The 16,428-nt window shown below is 48.2% G+C and overlaps 1 protein-coding gene across 2 annotated transcripts in view; it reads left to right on the top strand.

Annotated features, from left to right (window-relative positions):
- The window catches only part of DGAT2 (diacylglycerol O-acyltransferase 2), a 36,030-nt gene extending 28,902 nt beyond the window's left edge, over positions 1 to 7,128 (top strand). For both annotated transcript variants that reach the window (XM_051608758.1, XM_051608759.1), the window contains exons 6-8: positions 3,735 to 3,909; positions 4,492 to 4,694; positions 5,717 to 7,128. In XM_051608758.1, the coding sequence (XP_051464718.1) occupies positions 3,735 to 3,909; positions 4,492 to 4,694; positions 5,717 to 5,871 (533 nt within the window). In that variant the 3' untranslated portion in view covers positions 5,872 to 7,128. The remainder of the gene's footprint in view (positions 1 to 3,734; positions 3,910 to 4,491; positions 4,695 to 5,716) is intronic.
- Positions 7,129 to 16,428: the final 9,300 nt, after the last annotated feature.

The following is a 16,428-nucleotide window of genomic DNA, read 5'->3' on the forward strand; positions in this document are numbered from 1 at the left end:
AGTGGCAGGGTGTTTTTCCATGTACATCTCCCCTTGGCAAGAATTACCCAGGAGCAGCAGCAAGTGGAAAGGGTGCCCACCAGCAGCAGGTCCAGACACCCTGAGAGTCTGAGTGACTTTGCAAGAGAGGAATCCAGCCTATGTCTCTTTGGCTTCCTACTGGAATTGGATCCCATCCTGCCTTTGGAGGCTGGGCTATCTCAGGGCAGGGCAGCTCATCAGAAGCCACAAGGTCCCTCCCTGCTGCTCAGGCTGAGGAAAACTGGCCAAGAGCCTTGCATAATAGTCCTTTCAGCCAGGTGTCCTTCCAAAGAGGATCGAGTTCCCTCCGAGCTGAATTTGGCCTCTGTTCCCTTTCCTATAGTTCCCTGTCTTTTAGGGACAGGGAACAGGGACAGGGATCTATCAGGTCTCTATCAGGGATCTATCTGTCTATAAGACAGGGATCTATCAGGTCTCACCCTGCTCCTGGGCAGGTGGTGTTAGATGCCCTCTTCATCCAACCACACTTTGAGGTGCCTGCCAGGAGTAAAGAGTCTGGGGCATTGCATGGTTTCAGCTATTCAGAAGAGCCCCTTTCATGAAAGGATGGGTCACAGGGAACACAGCAATATCAATGACATGAATAGGTCTGTTCTAATGGATTCCAGTATTTCAGTGCTGTAGGTTATGACTGTGGAGAGGAGGGAGTGTTGACAGCCTCAAGAAACAGTGTTCTTGCATGGCCTGAGCTTTCTTTCCAGAGGGAGGGTGCCCACCAGGTAGAGATAAGAAGGTAATGTTTAAAGACAATTAACTGAACAACCCAGAGCCCTGTTTGTTGTTCCTGGAACAGCAATAAATGACTTTAAAACAGGTATCTTAAGATAGTGTTGTGGCTGAATCTTGAGTTGTGGCTGGAGAGAGGACAGGAGTAGCTGCACTTGGCTCTGACTTGATAGATCTGACTCTTTCCAAGATCATTGATCTAATTTGGTGAGGGAGAGGAAAACTACCTGGATCTGGAGCTGTAAACTTAGTTCATGTGTTGCTTAAGTTTCCACATAGCATCAGCCTTTCCATATTAAAAAAAAAAACAACCCACATTCAATCTGCAAGATGACTGGTAGACAAGTCCTGTGGCCAGCCAGGGCTGCTTCCCTCCTTTTTGAAAGGAAGGTGGGAGCAGACTTTAGCAGCATGACTGCTGAGCTGCTTGGCTTGGCTGTCCCTGAGCATTGCAGTTAAATCAGCAGGAAATTCTGCTTACTCTATATTTAGGATTTAAGCAATACCAGGGGTGTGATCTCTTGGACAAAGTTAACTTTCTGAGAGCCATCATTTATCTTCACTTTTCCCATACTGGAACTCAAGGGTGTCACTGCCAAGGCTTGAACATCACTTGGGAAGTGCTGATAGTTTCTTCAATGCTTTGTTTTGTGGATGAACCACTTGAAGTGAAACCCTGGCAAAATATTCAATAAAAAAACCCCAACACAACCAACATACAAACTGTGCTGGTTTACAACCAACTGCTGCACCTCAGTGTTTTGTAGACTTCTGGACATTGGAGCTACAGCAGGAATCTTCTACAGCATGAAGAGATGGCCAGAAAATCTAATATCCTTGTCTGCCCATCTTGCTGCAGTTCCTGCAGGAAGGATTTCAGTGCTGTGAGCAGATGAAACCTCCTCCTCCTGCTAATGAGTGTGAAATGGCTGCACATAAGTCTGTGCTGCCCCCTTAGCCAGGGCTGTGTGGTCAGAGGGAGCCTGGGTGTAGAGAATGGGAGAAGCATGAAGGTTTCTGTCTGTCCTACAGAGCAGAAGGCACAGCCTGAGCCTTGCAAAAGGAACGTGGTCAGGGAGAAACAAAGCTGTGCTGAAAGAAATGGGGCTTTTGTCTTCAAATCCATCTGATCTACCTCAAGTGCTCCCCTGTGAGCTGGAGCTGGGATGAGTTGGTGACCTTGATGCCCAGGGTTTCAAGACAGGCATGTAGGCTTGCAGACTTGCCCTGTCTAATCTCACGGGACCCATTCATCATTTAGTTCTTGGTTCAAGTGATGAATTCCATCAGATGTGCAGAATCCACTTCTAAAATTAAATAGAGTCACACTGCCCTTCCTAGTGGAATGAGCTTAAGTGCTCAACACAGCTCACAATTGTGTGCTTGGGAATGTGAATGATGGCATCTCAGCTCTCCCTGGCTGATCCTGGCCAAAAATGACACATGAGCAAGCTCTGACAATAACTGGAGGGTAAAAGCATAAGCTTCAGGGCTAGAGAATCAAACGAGTTGGCATTTGTAGAGCAATAGAATAGTAGAAATTAAAGGTTTCCTCTTTCATTGGGCTGAATGATAAGATGCCTGGAGTGGGGCCTGATGCTTTAGGGGAGGATTTGTAAAGCTGAAGTGCTGTGGTGGGTAATGCAGTCCTGCTTCAGACTTACATCAGGGCTTACTTCAGAACTCTGTCCCATGCACTTCCTTCCCAGGAGAGCAAAGGATTGTGCTCTCACTGTGCAAGAGCTTGAGACGTTCAGAGAAAAAATGTTTTTAAACTAATTAATGCTAGATCTGCCTGCAAAAGGCTTGTCAGTCTATGGATTCTGTGTCACTAAAGCAGCCTTCCCAAGGAAGACCTATTCCAGTTCTTGGTTTTGCTGAGGAACTGGTCAAATTCAGACTTGTGCATCAAAATAACACAATTGCTTTCCCTCCCCCCTCCCAGGAATAAACCAGCTCCTACTGCAAAGTTTATTTGGAGGGACGACATCTTCAACGATTGCCTTTGGCATCACTAAGTGCAGAAGAAAGTCCTTGCTGAAGCCTTTTGTGTTTAGGGCAACTTTTTGAGAGCTGGTGTTGGTGGAGTTTGTTTATAGACTCATAGAACTATTCAGGTTGGAAAAGCCTCTTGGGATCACCCAGTCCAACCATCATCCCTACTCTACAAAGTTCTCCCCTAAACCACATCCACCAACACCACATCCAAACCACCCTTCAACACATCCAGGGATGGTGACTCCACCACCTCCCTGGGCAGCCTGTTCCAGGGTCTGACCACTCTTGCTGGGAAAAATCCTTCCTCATGTCCAGTCTGAACCTGCCCTGGTGCAGCTTGAAGCCCTTCCCTCTTGTTCTGTCACTGATTACCTCTGATTAACTAGGTCTCTCAGGCTGAGAGAGTTGGGTTTGCTCATCATGGAGAAGAGAGAGCTCTGGGGAGACCTCATAGTGGCCTTCCAGTGCCTGGAGGGGCTCCAGGAAAGCTGGGGAGGGGCTTGGGACAAGGGCAGGGAGTGAGAGGACAAGGGGGAATGGACTAAAACTGGAAGAGGGGAGATTTAGGTTAGATATTACAAGGAAATTCTTTAGTGTGAGGGTGGTGAGACCCTGGCCCAGGTTGCCCAGAGAAGCTGTGGCTGCCCCATCCCTGGCAGTGTTGAAGGGCAGGTTGGATGGGGCTTGGAGCAGCCTGGGCTGCTGGGAGGTGTCCCTGCCCATGCAGGGGGTTAGAGCTGGATGTTCTTGAAGGTTTCTTCCAACCCAAACCATTCTGTGATTCTGATCAGGTGTTTAGTGGGGGAACAGGTTGCCTGATAATATATCCACCCCCCTGTGACCAGAGGGATGTTGGACAACTCAACTTGCTATCAATGTATGACCTTTTGGCTACAAGTACGGCTGATGTCTCCAGGATCATCTTACTCCTGCAGCTTGACCCTTATGTCTGTCTCTTGGATATGCAGGTATATGTCCTGTGAACCGTGACAGCATAGACTACATCTTGTCCAAGAATGGCAGTGGCAATGCCATCATCATCGTGGTTGGAGGGGCAGCAGAGTCCCTGAACTGCACCCCAGGAAAGAACTCGGTGACGCTGAAGAACCGGAAAGGATTTGTGAAGCTGGCTCTGAGACACGGGTAAGGGACAAGCTCCATGTCAGAGCAGACTGGGAGCACAGGAAAGGTGGTCTCCTCCCCCAAAGCAGCTGATGTCTTGGGGTGGATTCTGGTTTCTTCATTCTTGCACAGCAAGCCTGTCTGGATGTGTGCCCACAGCATCAGACACATGAGTCTGTCCTCTGCCTTCTGCTCCTGGGCAGGGGACAGGGGTAGGAAGGTGCTTAGGAGAACAGCAGGTTTCCAGGACAAGGAGAGGCAGGTGTTAGTCTCCTGGGGTATGGGCCACCACCTGTGCAGCCCTTGAGTTCTCTAGGGATGTGTCTGAAAGGGGGTGTCCATCAGAAATCGGAGATGAGAATCTATGGAAGCACATACAATGCCTGGGTAGTGTTTTGCGGGCCCATTGCTGGTGCAGTTCTCCTCCTGTGCACCTTACATGTCTACCCCCTGTAGCATGTCGTGTCTGGCTGACTTATATCACTCCCTTGTGCTGCAGACGAGGCTCTGCCAATGGAATCTGCCCACGTGCAGCCTGAAAGAGCACACAGGAGAGACTGCAGACCAGGGGTGCAAGGTCTTAACATCTTCCCATCTCTCTAGCGCGGACTTGGTTCCTGTCTACTCCTTTGGGGAGAACGAGGTGTACAAGCAAGTGATCTTCGAGGAGGGCTCCTGGGGAAGATGGGTTCAGAAGAAGTTTCAGAAGCACATTGGCTTTGCTCCGTGCATCTTTCATGGCCGTGGCCTCTTCTCCTCTAACACCTGGGGGTTGTTACCTTACTCCAAGCCCATCACTACTGTTGGTAAGGTCTTGGTATACACACGTTAGCACAGACTGGTTTGGGTTGGAAGAGACCTTCAAGATCATCCAGTTCCAACCCCCCCTACATGGGCAGGGACACCTCCCAGCAGCCCAGGCTGCTCCAAGCCCCATCCAACCTGCCCTTCAACACTGCCAGGGATGGGGCAGCCACAGCTTCCCTGGGCAACCTGGGCCAGGCTCTCCCCACCCTCACAGCCCAGAATTAATTTCTTCCAAATATCTAACCTAACTTTCCCCTTTCAGCTTGAAACTGTTCTCTCTTGTCCCATCCCTCCCTGCCCTTGTCCAAAGTCCCTCCCCAGCTTTCCTGTGGCCCCTTCAGGCACTGGAAGGTGCTCTAGGGCCTCACTGGAGCCTTCTCTTCTCCAGGCTGAGCACCCCAACTCTCTCAGCTATGTGCTTCTCTAGGTAGTAGCCTGCTTGAGAGTCTTCCATACCCCTACTCTAGGTTGGTCTTGGAATTTCGACTATGAAACTGTTTTCCCTTCTGTGTAAATCCTTTCAGCTCAGCTGAGAATGAGCTAAAGTAGTTTCCAGAGGCCACAAGCCTCCCATCACGCTCTACTGCCAGCTGGTTTTGCAAGTGAGCTCTTCTGGGGGTAAAAATGCTCTAGTTGCTGCCTTTTCTGGTCTTGGATGGCTCAAGTCAGAAGCAGCCTGATCCTGGTCTTGGTTCCTGTTAATTGAGGAGGGATTAATCACTCTGCTTTAAACAGAAGCAAGTGGGACTTCCCAGCCACCTTGTACAGCAGAGCCTCTGCACTGCTGGCTAAGATGGATCTGGGTATTGCTGTAGATGTGGTGAGGGTCCTGGTGGTGGGACAGTTATGCTTCAAAGCCTAGCAAAACTGGGAGGAATCAGGCCAAACCACTGCTAAAATGGAAGCTGTGCTAGGCCAGGGTGCACATGCTGGGCTGCCATAGCTGTGGCCATCGAAGACAAACCTCCAGGCTGTACAGGAACATTAAACCTAACATGTTTTTTTTTTCCCTCTTGGTCAGTTGGGGAGCCCATCACCATTCCCAAAATTGAGAATCCATCCCAGCAGGAAGTGGACTTCTACCATACCATGTATGTGGACTCCCTGATCAAACTCTTTGACAAGTATAAGAGCAAATTTGGGCTGCCAGAAACAGAGGTCTTGGAAGTCAACTGAAGGGACTGGCTCAGCAGCACCTCCTCTCAGAATCAACAGATCTTCTCCAGGAGTCCAAGCTGTCATCACGTACTTGAAAGCGTCTGTGGGTGTATGTGTCTTTCAAAGGAAGTGTTTAAAGTATTGCTAGACCACTTTTAAGAACAGTAATAATAAAAACAGGCTTTCCTTTGGATAAATCCCTTTACAAATGTGTTTCTATCAAAAAAAAAAACCAAACAACCAAAAAGCACAACTCCCCATTGCTGTGAGGATCTGGATGGGGGGAATGATTGCCTTTGTAATGGATTAGAAGCATTCCTGCAGCTGCTGTACCCACTAGCAGAAGCAATTTTGGGAGAGTAGGATCCATCTGGTTTACAATCCAAAAAAGCAGCAGGTTGGTGGGAGCAGGATGGCAGCATCTACAGGCTTGTTGCACAAGACCCACGTTGAAAGATGCTTAGATAGCACAAGGGCACTTCTGCTTTGGAAAAGCCCCTTCTGAAGGCACAGGCTACCCAACCTCCTGGTGTGGCACCTACTGTGGATGGTGCAGGAAACCAAAGGATGGGAGTCTGGTGGACCTCGACCCATATGATGTGGTGGACACTCTGGTGGCTGTAATTTCACCACTTGTATTTTGAGTGTCAGTTAAGAAGCAGGGCTGTCCCACGTGCTGCTTGCACAGAGGCCTGTAGCTGGGTATATGGGACTTCTTCATAGCCACAAAACTCCAAGGATAAGTTCTAGGAGTCGTGGGATGGTGCAATCATGTGGCCCTGGAGCTGCAGAGTAGCCTGTAGGGGTAAAATGCAATGGGACTACTCACATTTTGGATCCCAGAAGCATTTGGGGAAAGCTAGGAGTAACTTCTGCCCAAAGATGGCTTTTAAATATTCCGTCCAGTGAATGTAAAGGAGTAGCCTTCCCATGCATAGGATCTAAAGTGAGTGACTTTTAAAATAAAGTGTTCATCAAATGTTTACGTGGATGTTAACACTGCTTGTAGTGAGAGTCCTTCAGAGTACAAGATGTTTATGTATAAACCTGAAACCTTGCACTACTTGCATGTCTGACCTGCCTTTTCAACGGTTCAGTTGAGTGTATTTTGAGCTCCAAAATGTGCCTTTCTTCCATGCAAGAGGATGGTACTTCACATTCCTGGAATCTTGCCTCTAAATACAAATGTTCATCTGTCATATTTGATAGATTATTGTACTGCAGAGTATCAATTTTTTTGGTACACATTTCTAGAAATAAACTTGGGCAAAACCAGTGGGGCTGCTTTGGTCTCTGTGGTGTTGCTGTGGTACGTGGCTGGGTTCGTGTGACAGTGATGGTTGGTGTGATTGCAGCTGTGCCTTGGCTTTTCTGGAGGAGAAAACTGGTCTGTCTGTCCAAAAGCAGATCCACTCTAATCTGCATTGTCCCTGCATGGGACAGCCAGGATAGGCCAAGCAAATCTTTGTGGTTTGAGTGGGGTTTTTGTGCCTGTCAATATATAAGGAGCCAAGCCTGCCTGCATCTGAGGACTTTCTTTACTGACCAGGTGTAGAAAGTTCATGCCTTATGGCTCAGCAAATTACTTTGGGTTTCGTTGCTGCCTAGTTGTCCTGATCCAGATTGGGCAACCCAGGAAGATTCAGCCTGGACCCACTTTTTTTTTTTTTTAAACTTCTCAAAGAGGAGCCCAGGTGTGGCTGGATCCAACTTTAGTCTCAGACCTGGCCTTCTCAGGGCAGGTGATTAAAGTGTTAAGGACTGAGGAAATGCTTAATCATTGCACAGCCCTTGATGGGATTAAGGTGAAGAGGGGTTGGAACCAGATGATCTTCCAAGTCCCTTCCAACCCAAACCATTCCATGATCTATATTTGAACGTTAGTTTTAATTAGAGCCATAGAAGGAATACTTTGATTATTCTGTGTGCCCAGGCTGCATAATCATCAAGGTTGATATTTTGAGGACAAAAGTCACAATACGTACACATGTTCAACCTGCACGACCTGGGGAAAATCGTGGTAGGTCTTGTGTTGTTTTAACGATTTTAGGAAGGAAGGGAGAGGGAGAATAGGAGAAGAAAAATTAGACAGATGTCAGAAAATCACCAGTCCTGGGTCTGGCCAACAGGGGAGGGCTGGTGTCAGTGAAGCTCCCAAAGCCCACCTCCACAGCCTCTCCTTTTGTAGGCCTGTTTTGTTTAAAAAAACCGTTTTTCAACAATAAGTAGGTGTGGTTGAGACACCAGGGTTGAGCAACTGAAGTGGACATTCACCCCTCCCTCTGCTCCTCCACCCTTACCTCTGTGGTTGTCTCCACATGCAGCCCTGGGGCATTATGCAGGCATTTCTCTCCCCTGTTCTTTCCACGGGTCTCAAGCAGCCCTTTGGGTTGCAAATGAGGTTTTTATTCAAGGGCTCACCAGGGTGTTTGGACACCACCTCCCACGATGGGCCCCGAGGGCTGGTCCCTCACACCAGCACCCAGAGCTGGATTGCATCCCTGGAAATCCTTCCAGCTCCTATCAGAGCCCTCAGCCTCCTGTCACTGGAGGTGCAAAGTGCTCCAGAAATAGCACGAGCTGCTGGAAAGTTCATGTGGGCCTTTTAGTAACAAATGAAGGTTAAACTTGTTCTCTGTGGGGCTGGCTAAGGAGCTGTGGAAGAGGCCCATCAGTGCTGGCTGACCTTCAGAGGCTGACACTGCTCTTTTTCAAGGTGAAAGTTAAACTTATTCTTTGCCCTTCTCAGGCTTGGGTGGGCAGTAAACTTGGGAAGCCTCCTGTTCTAAAAGATAAACCTGGTGGTGCTGCTAATCTCCCATTCTCACCCCTAAGTAAAATCGATTTGGCCCTTTGTTTTCTGCCAGCAAGCAGGGATTTGGCTGGAAATGCACAGCAAGGAAAGCCATGGATGATGTCCTGCCCCAAGCACTCAGCACAGACTGGAGGAGGTCAGCTCTTGCAGAGCTTTTTCCCAAGCAATGTGTTAATTATCGAATGTTATATCAAAGCACAGCTGCTGCTCATAAATCCCCCTAAAGCAGAGGAGAGAAGGAGCTATTTAAAATAAGAATCCATCCCTGCAAAGGGCTGCACTAATGAATGTCCTTGAATTGTCCACACTGCAGGCTCAGACCAGCTCTGCCCAAAACTCTTGGCTGTGCTGGAAGTCTGCTTAAATGAGATCTGACATGAGATTGCCACTCAATATTCTTCCTTTCTACCTACTTAGCACCAGGCTACTGAAACAAAAATTCGGAGCTTCCAAACCCCCTTGCTTTCTAACACTCCTCACCAAAGTGGGAGACTAGGTGTGGCTGGGTAAGGATTCTGAGATCAAGACCCAATAACAACAAACAAGCTGTTGTTGAGCAGGGATTCTTTATTGCAGCACTGGGGAATTCTCCACCATGAGTGCTCCAACGAGTCAGTGCAACACCCCTACTAATATACACCAAAAACATACATATTCAGTTCCATGTCAATGAGTTCCCAGAATTCTTCTACATAGTCATTTTATTTCCTGGAATTGGCTATCTTTGTAATGATGCCTGCTGGAGGGTCTCCTGTGGGGGTCTTTGTTGATTCTAGTCCTTTGTCCTGTCTCTGTCCTGGTCCTGTCTCCAGTCTCCAGCTGGCAGGTTGCCCAGGTGGGTCAGAATCCACATCAGTGTGTCTGTAGGTGCCCCAGAGTCTTAGAAGACTTGATGTTATCACAACCTACAGGATGCTTGGCAGAGTTGACTGATAGTTTCACAAAGCACCTTGTTTTAAAAGCAACCCTTAGTATAGCAAATTCATTATTTTAGTAAACTTTTATTAGGCTATAATTCTATTGAATTCCCCAAAGAATACCCCATGATGTATCACTATAAAAGGGCAATTTCCCTTTGATCTCATCTTGTCTCTGAGGTACCAGCCCTGGATGCTGTAATCTCATAATTTCCAACCACCCTTCTGAGCTGAGCTCATGAACAAATGTCTCCTTCCAAGCTGCTTTTCTGCAGTTAGTTTTTCCCTTCTCGTGCCAGTTTTAGGAGTGCAGGGTTAAGGACCTTAACCAAAATTAATCTCTGGCTTGTGGTGTGTTTGATGATTTTAACGGATTTAGCAAAAGATTCCCTGGGGGTGCTGTAGGCACCTTCCCCTATGCTCACATCTTCCTACTTATGTCCTTGCCTATGGAACATAGAGGCTTCCCCTTTTCTGCTGATTCTCCCCCTTCACTTGGCTCTTGTGAGACCCCACCTGGTGTCCTACGCCCAGTTCTGGAGCCCTCAACACAAGAAGGACATGGAGCTCCTGGAGAGAGTCCAGAGGAGGCCATGAAGGGCTGGAGCAGCTCTGCTGTGGAGCCAGGCTGGGAGAGTTGGGGTGTTCAGCCTGGAGAAGAGAAGGCTCCAGGGAGACCTGAGAGCACCTTCCAGGGCCTGAAGGGGCTCCAGGAAAGCTGGGGAGGGGCTTGGGACAAGGGCAGGGAGGGATGGGAGCAGGGGGAAGGGTTTCCAGCTGGCAGAGGGAGCTGGAGCTGAGATGTGAGGGAGAAATTCTGGGCTGTGAGGGTGGGGAGAGCCTGGCCCAGGTTGCCCAGGGAAGCTGTGGCTGCCCCATCCCTGGCAGTGTTGAAGGGCAGGTTGGATGGGGCTTGGAGCAGCCTGGGCTGCTGGGAGGTGTCCCTGCCCATGCAGGGGGTTGGAACTCAATGATCTTTGAGGTCTCTTCCAACCCAAACCATTCTATGATTCTACGATGACTCTTGGGAAGGGGCTGCCTTTGATGTATGCAGCATCCAGAACAAGAGATCATATTATAAAATAACCTCCATGTTCACAGAAATTGAAGTTATTGCCTCTTTGTCAGTGGAAGCCACTCTACACGTTGCTGGGAAAGTGTCAGGACAGTACCACTATACTCTCACATTCTTGTTGCTAAGGTGTCTTCCCCTGGCCATAAGCAGAGGTTGGCTCCGGCCCATGATAGACCAGCCCTGATAAAACTGTTCTTAGAGTATTTGTTTGAGAAACAGGCACCTTTGCTTTCCTGTGGACTATCTTGCCTTTAGCTCAGCAACCTCCCCTCCCTCTGCTGTTGTTTTGCTTGACATTTAGTGCATGCATACTTCATAAGTGCCCTAAGGCCTCCCTGCCCTCCTGATTTTCCTCATTATACCCACAAGTCCTGATCACCCTGTTCCCTCCTCTGCTTAGGGCTCTATCAGCCCTTTCTGGCTTCAGTCTTCTTGTATTTGCCCCTTCCTGATGGATACATCTCTCCTCCTTTCTGGCTGGAAGTGGCATCACAAACTTAGACATGACAAAGGGAAATAAAGGAGCTGGGGACCTCTCAGCCTGGTTTAGTACCTGGCTGTGCCATCCTACAGGCTGGAAGAGGGGACTTCCCACTGCCACCTCTTCCTCATGCATTTATACTTTCTGTCCTATTTTGTCCCCTTTGCCTTAAGTCAGAGCTCTCCCATTTGCAGAGCATACAGAGCTTTATTTTATTCAGTCTGGAAGCAGAACAAGGGCTGCTGAAAGGCTTGGAGGAAAGAAAAAGAGAGGACATGCTGCCCTCATGAGGCGCCTCTCAGTAATTCCATGATAATTGGAAAAAAAAAAACAGGCATTTTGGGGAAATGCCAGGTGTAAGTGCTGGGAAACCACTAATCCGGAGTGGAATGGCCTTGTCTGAGGAGGAGGCACAGAGCAAAAGTGGATGCATTACCCGCTGGAGAGAGATTTTTTCAAGAAGCATCACATGGAATAACAAGTGAGGTTCTGCAGAGCAAACCCTTCTTCGTGGTGCAAAATGATCCTTGGGGAAATGGTGCTATTTGGCAACAGTTCAGTTGAATGAGGTTTTTCCCCTCTAAAGGAAAATCCTGACCATCACAGAAATGGGCAATTTTCTGCCTACTTCTGCCAGGGGTTTAAGGGACCACCTTTTTGCAGCTGAAATTATTTTGCTTGGCTTGGCTTCCTAGGCTGGGACTTCACTGCAGCCTATGGACCAAGATGATGACCAGGATGAGGCTTGTGCAGCCTGGTCTGGTGGGAGGTGTCCTTGCTCATAGCAGGCAGGTTGGAACCTGGTGATCTTTAAGGTCTTTTCCAACCTTCACCATGCTATGCTTCTACAATTCTCCCTCCTTGTCACATCAGATGGCCTGGATGTGCCTTCCAGAAAATTCTTTCTAAATGGATGTAAAGGTTTCATCAATGAAGAGTCAGTCAAATTGTTATGACCTACACAGAATCACAGGATTGTGCTGGTTGGAAAAGACCTTTAATACCATCAAGTCAAATCATCAACCCAACTCTACGTTTCCCTACAATGATACCAAAGAGGAAGAAACTCTTGATGGCTTGATATAATGGCACTACATATCATCCTGGGTGTGTTTTTAGCCAATGAGAGTACAACACTTGGGTGCAAATGCTGTCCTTGGGAGACTTCACAGCCAGTGGGCTCCCAGCCAAAGTGTATATTGATTTTTTTTTCATGCTTAGCTTTCATACTCATGAACAGGCTGCATCCTGGAGAGGCTTTCCACTCAGAGGGCCTTGAAGAGCTCTATAAATATCCCACAGAAGGGTTTACTTTGCTCACTTCTGGGGTGGAAAGTACAACCTTTTCACATCAGATGAAGTGAGGAAATCAACATGCCACTTCTGCAAGGTGGAAATGCAAGTGCAGAAAAGGGATGGGCTTTAATTCAAGCAGAGACATTTCCTTCAGGGACTTCTGGCAATGTGGCAGGGATTATTTCATGGCCATATCTATAGAGGGCCTCAGGATTTTTGCCTCTTGCTTGGCAGGCAGTCCTTACAGCAAGTAGCAGACCTGGTCCTCACTGAGTGGTGAATCACCAGCACTTGGTCCTGATCTATCACAGAATCACAGAACCACAGAATCCCAGAATCCCAGAATCTTAGGGGTTGGAAGGGACCTGGGAAGATCACCCAGCCCAACCCCCCTGCCAGAGCAGGGGCACCCAGAGCACATCACACAGGAACGTGTCCAGGAGGGTTGGAATGTCTCCAGAGAAGGAGACTCCACAGCCTCTCTGGGCAGCCTGGCCCAGGGCTCTGTCACCCTCACAGGAAAGAAGTTCTTCCTGATATTCCCATGGAACTTCCTGTGCTCCAGTTTGCACCCATTGCCCCTTGTCCTGTCACTGGTCCACTGAAATCATAAAGCAACTTCTGGTTGACTGACATGGCCTTTCAATGTAGTGAGACTAAGTGACTGGTGATGATCACTTTGAAGTAGGTGGGTGTGATGGACCCCATGTGCTAAAAGGTCACTGAGCTGCTTCAGTGTGGAGGGTCCTGGGCAGTGTTTTGTGAGCAAGCAGAAAACTACAACTGCTTTCATTTCCCTGACATAAAAGATGCTTTTGTGGCTGATCTGAGGTTGCAGAATTACTTTCAGAGCAAAGAAGTTGCTGGTTGTCAGTTCCTTCTCCAGAGCAATCACTTGTCTTCCTTTGAAGTTAGATTAAAGATCAATGATCCCAAGGGAAAATGGCACTTGAGTTATTTTTGTGCCAGGCACTGAAGCTATCAGAGTCCAACACTTAGCTCCATGTATGATCCTTTTTCTAATTTCCTTTCCAAGTCATAGAACTTCAACAAAACAACAACAACAAAACACAGAAGATGTAGACATGCTGTCACCTGTCCAAGAAGCAACAGCAGACAAGGCACGTGTGCTAGGACAGGGAGGTGACCCATTTTCACCAGCACCTTGGGGCAGTTCCCAGAATGACCAGCACTTGGGGTACATCAGCTCAGACCTCTAACAACTGTACCTGCTGTAATGCCAAAGCACTGAGGCCTTCTCTTACAACCAGCTGAAAACTCTGGGAAAGAAGAAAGAAGAAGTCTTGGAAAATATTCTTCCTCATCCAAAGCTGATTAATGATCTTCTTTTCAACATTTTCCCCCCCCTGCTCTGCCCTTGTTATGGATAAATAAATCAGTTCAGCTGCCTCTGCTCATTCAGGCAACATGTTCAGCAATCACAAGTACTTGTACAGCACCTTCCACTCTGGGGCACATTTAATGACTTGGGGTTTTGGTTTTGTAGCTGATCCAAAAGAACATTTCCCCAGCTATTTCAACAGCCATTCAGAGAGCAAAAAAGCATCTCACCAAGCCTTATGAAGCAGGATGCATTTATTCTGTGAGTCTGTTTTTAGCAGGGCCCACTGGGATAGAGCAAGGGGTGATGGCTTTAAACTAAAAGAGGGAAGAGGTAGACTAGATGTAAGGAAAACATTTTTTACAGTGAGGGTGGTGAGACCCTGGCCCAGGTTGTCTGGGGAGGTGGGAGATGCCCCATCCCTGGAAACATTCCAGGTCAGGCAGGATGGGGTGCTGAGCAATGTGATCTGGTTGAAGATGTCCCTGCTCACTGCAGGGGGGTTGGTCTAGATGAGCCTTAAAGGTCCCTTCCAACCCAACCCCTTCAGTGATTCTGTGCAAGCTTTCCCTCCCATGAAGCTCATACATAGTCCCCCCAAAACCCAAGACTCCTGTGTTTAAGGCAGATGTGCCCCTAACTAAGCACACTGTGGGCTCATGGCTTTAATCCCAAAGACCATTTCCAGGAGGCCTTTGAAAACATTCACATCCCAAACTATCTTGGCCTGATCTTGCCTCGCTTGTGAAACCTGGGAAGATCCCAGCATGGCTTCACATGGCAGGATTTTTCTTTTGCCACACTCAGAAAACAATGCACCAAGAAGTGGCTCATGTCCTTTCCAATGTGAGAAGCTTTTGTGAGGTTCTTTGAACATTTATTGAACTTGCTGAACTTTTTCCTAGTAAAAGCTTTCCTTGATGGCCACAGTGATGAGATAATAACATCCATCTGAAGGCAGTTTTTACAACCCCCTGCCTCTTGACCCCCCTCCAGCTTTTTTGGACAATAAGCTTTTGTTTGGATTTTTCAACAAGCTAACTCAAACAACTCCTAAACTAATAATTGGCAACCCTCTAGCTGGAGTAAACATGCTGAAATGTCTTTTCCAAATTAAAAAAAAATCAGGTTCATTTATCAGGTTACATTATAACTGGTGAGTGAGATCCCTGTGGCAAAGCTGAGGGCAATACCCCCAAGTTTGTGTGGATCATAGATCCCTGCATCCATCATTCCCTTTAAATAAGGCAGATTTTAAAGGCAGCAGAAAAAAAATTAAAAATCAGATTTGCTATTAAAGGAAAAAATTCTAGGATAGTTCAGATGGTTGAAATGGGTGGATTCCATCACAGGTTGGGGAAAAAAAAGTGTGTCAGGGCTCATTCAGGTACAACCAGTGCAGCAGCATTCCATGCTGAACTGAGTTCCATCATCTTGGCCAGTTGGTGAACCTCACAGAATCACAGAGTGGTAGGGGTTGGAAGGGAACTCTGGAGATCATCAAGTCCAACCCCCCTGCCAGAGCAGGGTCACCACAGAATCTAGGGCAGGTCATTCAGAAAGGCATCCAGATGAGTCTTGAAAGTCTCCAGAGAAGGAGACTCTACAACCTCTCTGGGCAGCCTGTCCCAGGGCTCTCTCACCCTCACAGGCAAGAAGTTTCTCCTCATGTCAAGGTGGAACTTCCTGTGCTCGAGTTTGCATCCATAGGTCTCTCAGCCTTTCCTCATCAGGCAGATGTTCCAGCCTCTTAATCATCCTCATAATCACTGGATTGTCTCAAGTAAGTCCCTGTCCCTCTTGAACTGGGGAGCCCAGAAGTGGACACAACACTCCAGATGGGGTTGCACTAGAGCAGAGTAGAGGACACACTCAGGTCAGCTATTAACCTGTACTGGTGCATGGTGGTGTTACTTCCCAGGTGCAGGACTCTGCATTTGCTCTTGTTGAACCTCATCAGGTTCCTCTCTGCCCAGCTCTCCAGCCCGTCCAGGTCTCACTGAATGGCTGCACAGCCTTCAGGTGGCTCAGCCAATCCTCCCAATTTCATATCTTCAGCAAACCTGCTGAGGATAGACTCTGTCCCCTCATTCAGGTCGTCGATGAAGCTGTTGAACAGGACTGGACCCAGCACTGATCCCTGGGGAACTCCACTAGCTACAGGTCTCCAGCTGGACTGATGATGGGACTGGACTGGCAGCATGGCTTGATGAGGGTTCTGGTGCTTTTGCAAACCCTCACCATAAGCTTGATCAGAAAATGCACCAAAGATGCTTAAATATTATCTATTGACTTGGGTAGATTTGAGATCAGCTTATTAGTACCTGGAGCACTGGGTGCAGTTCTGGGCTCCCCAGTTCAAGAAGGACAAGGAGCTACTGGGAAGAGCCCAGCACAGGGCACTGGGATGCTGAGGGGACTGGAGCATCTGGCTGTGAGGAAAGGCTGGGAGAGCTGGGGCTGCTCAGCTGGAGAAAAGGAGGCTGAGGGGGGATCTGATCAGGGCTTGTAAATATCTCCAGGGGGTGTCAGGAGGGGGGGGCCAGACTCTGCTCAGGGGTGCCCAGGGATAGGACAAGGGGCCATGGGCACAAACTGGAGCACAGGAGGTTTGACCTGAATGTGAGAAAATCCTTCTTGCCTGTGAGG

Source organism: Apus apus, chromosome 1 (genome assembly GCF_020740795.1).
Source record: "Apus apus isolate bApuApu2 chromosome 1, bApuApu2.pri.cur, whole genome shotgun sequence".
Lineage (NCBI taxonomy): Eukaryota > Metazoa > Chordata > Aves > Apodiformes > Apodidae > Apus > Apus apus.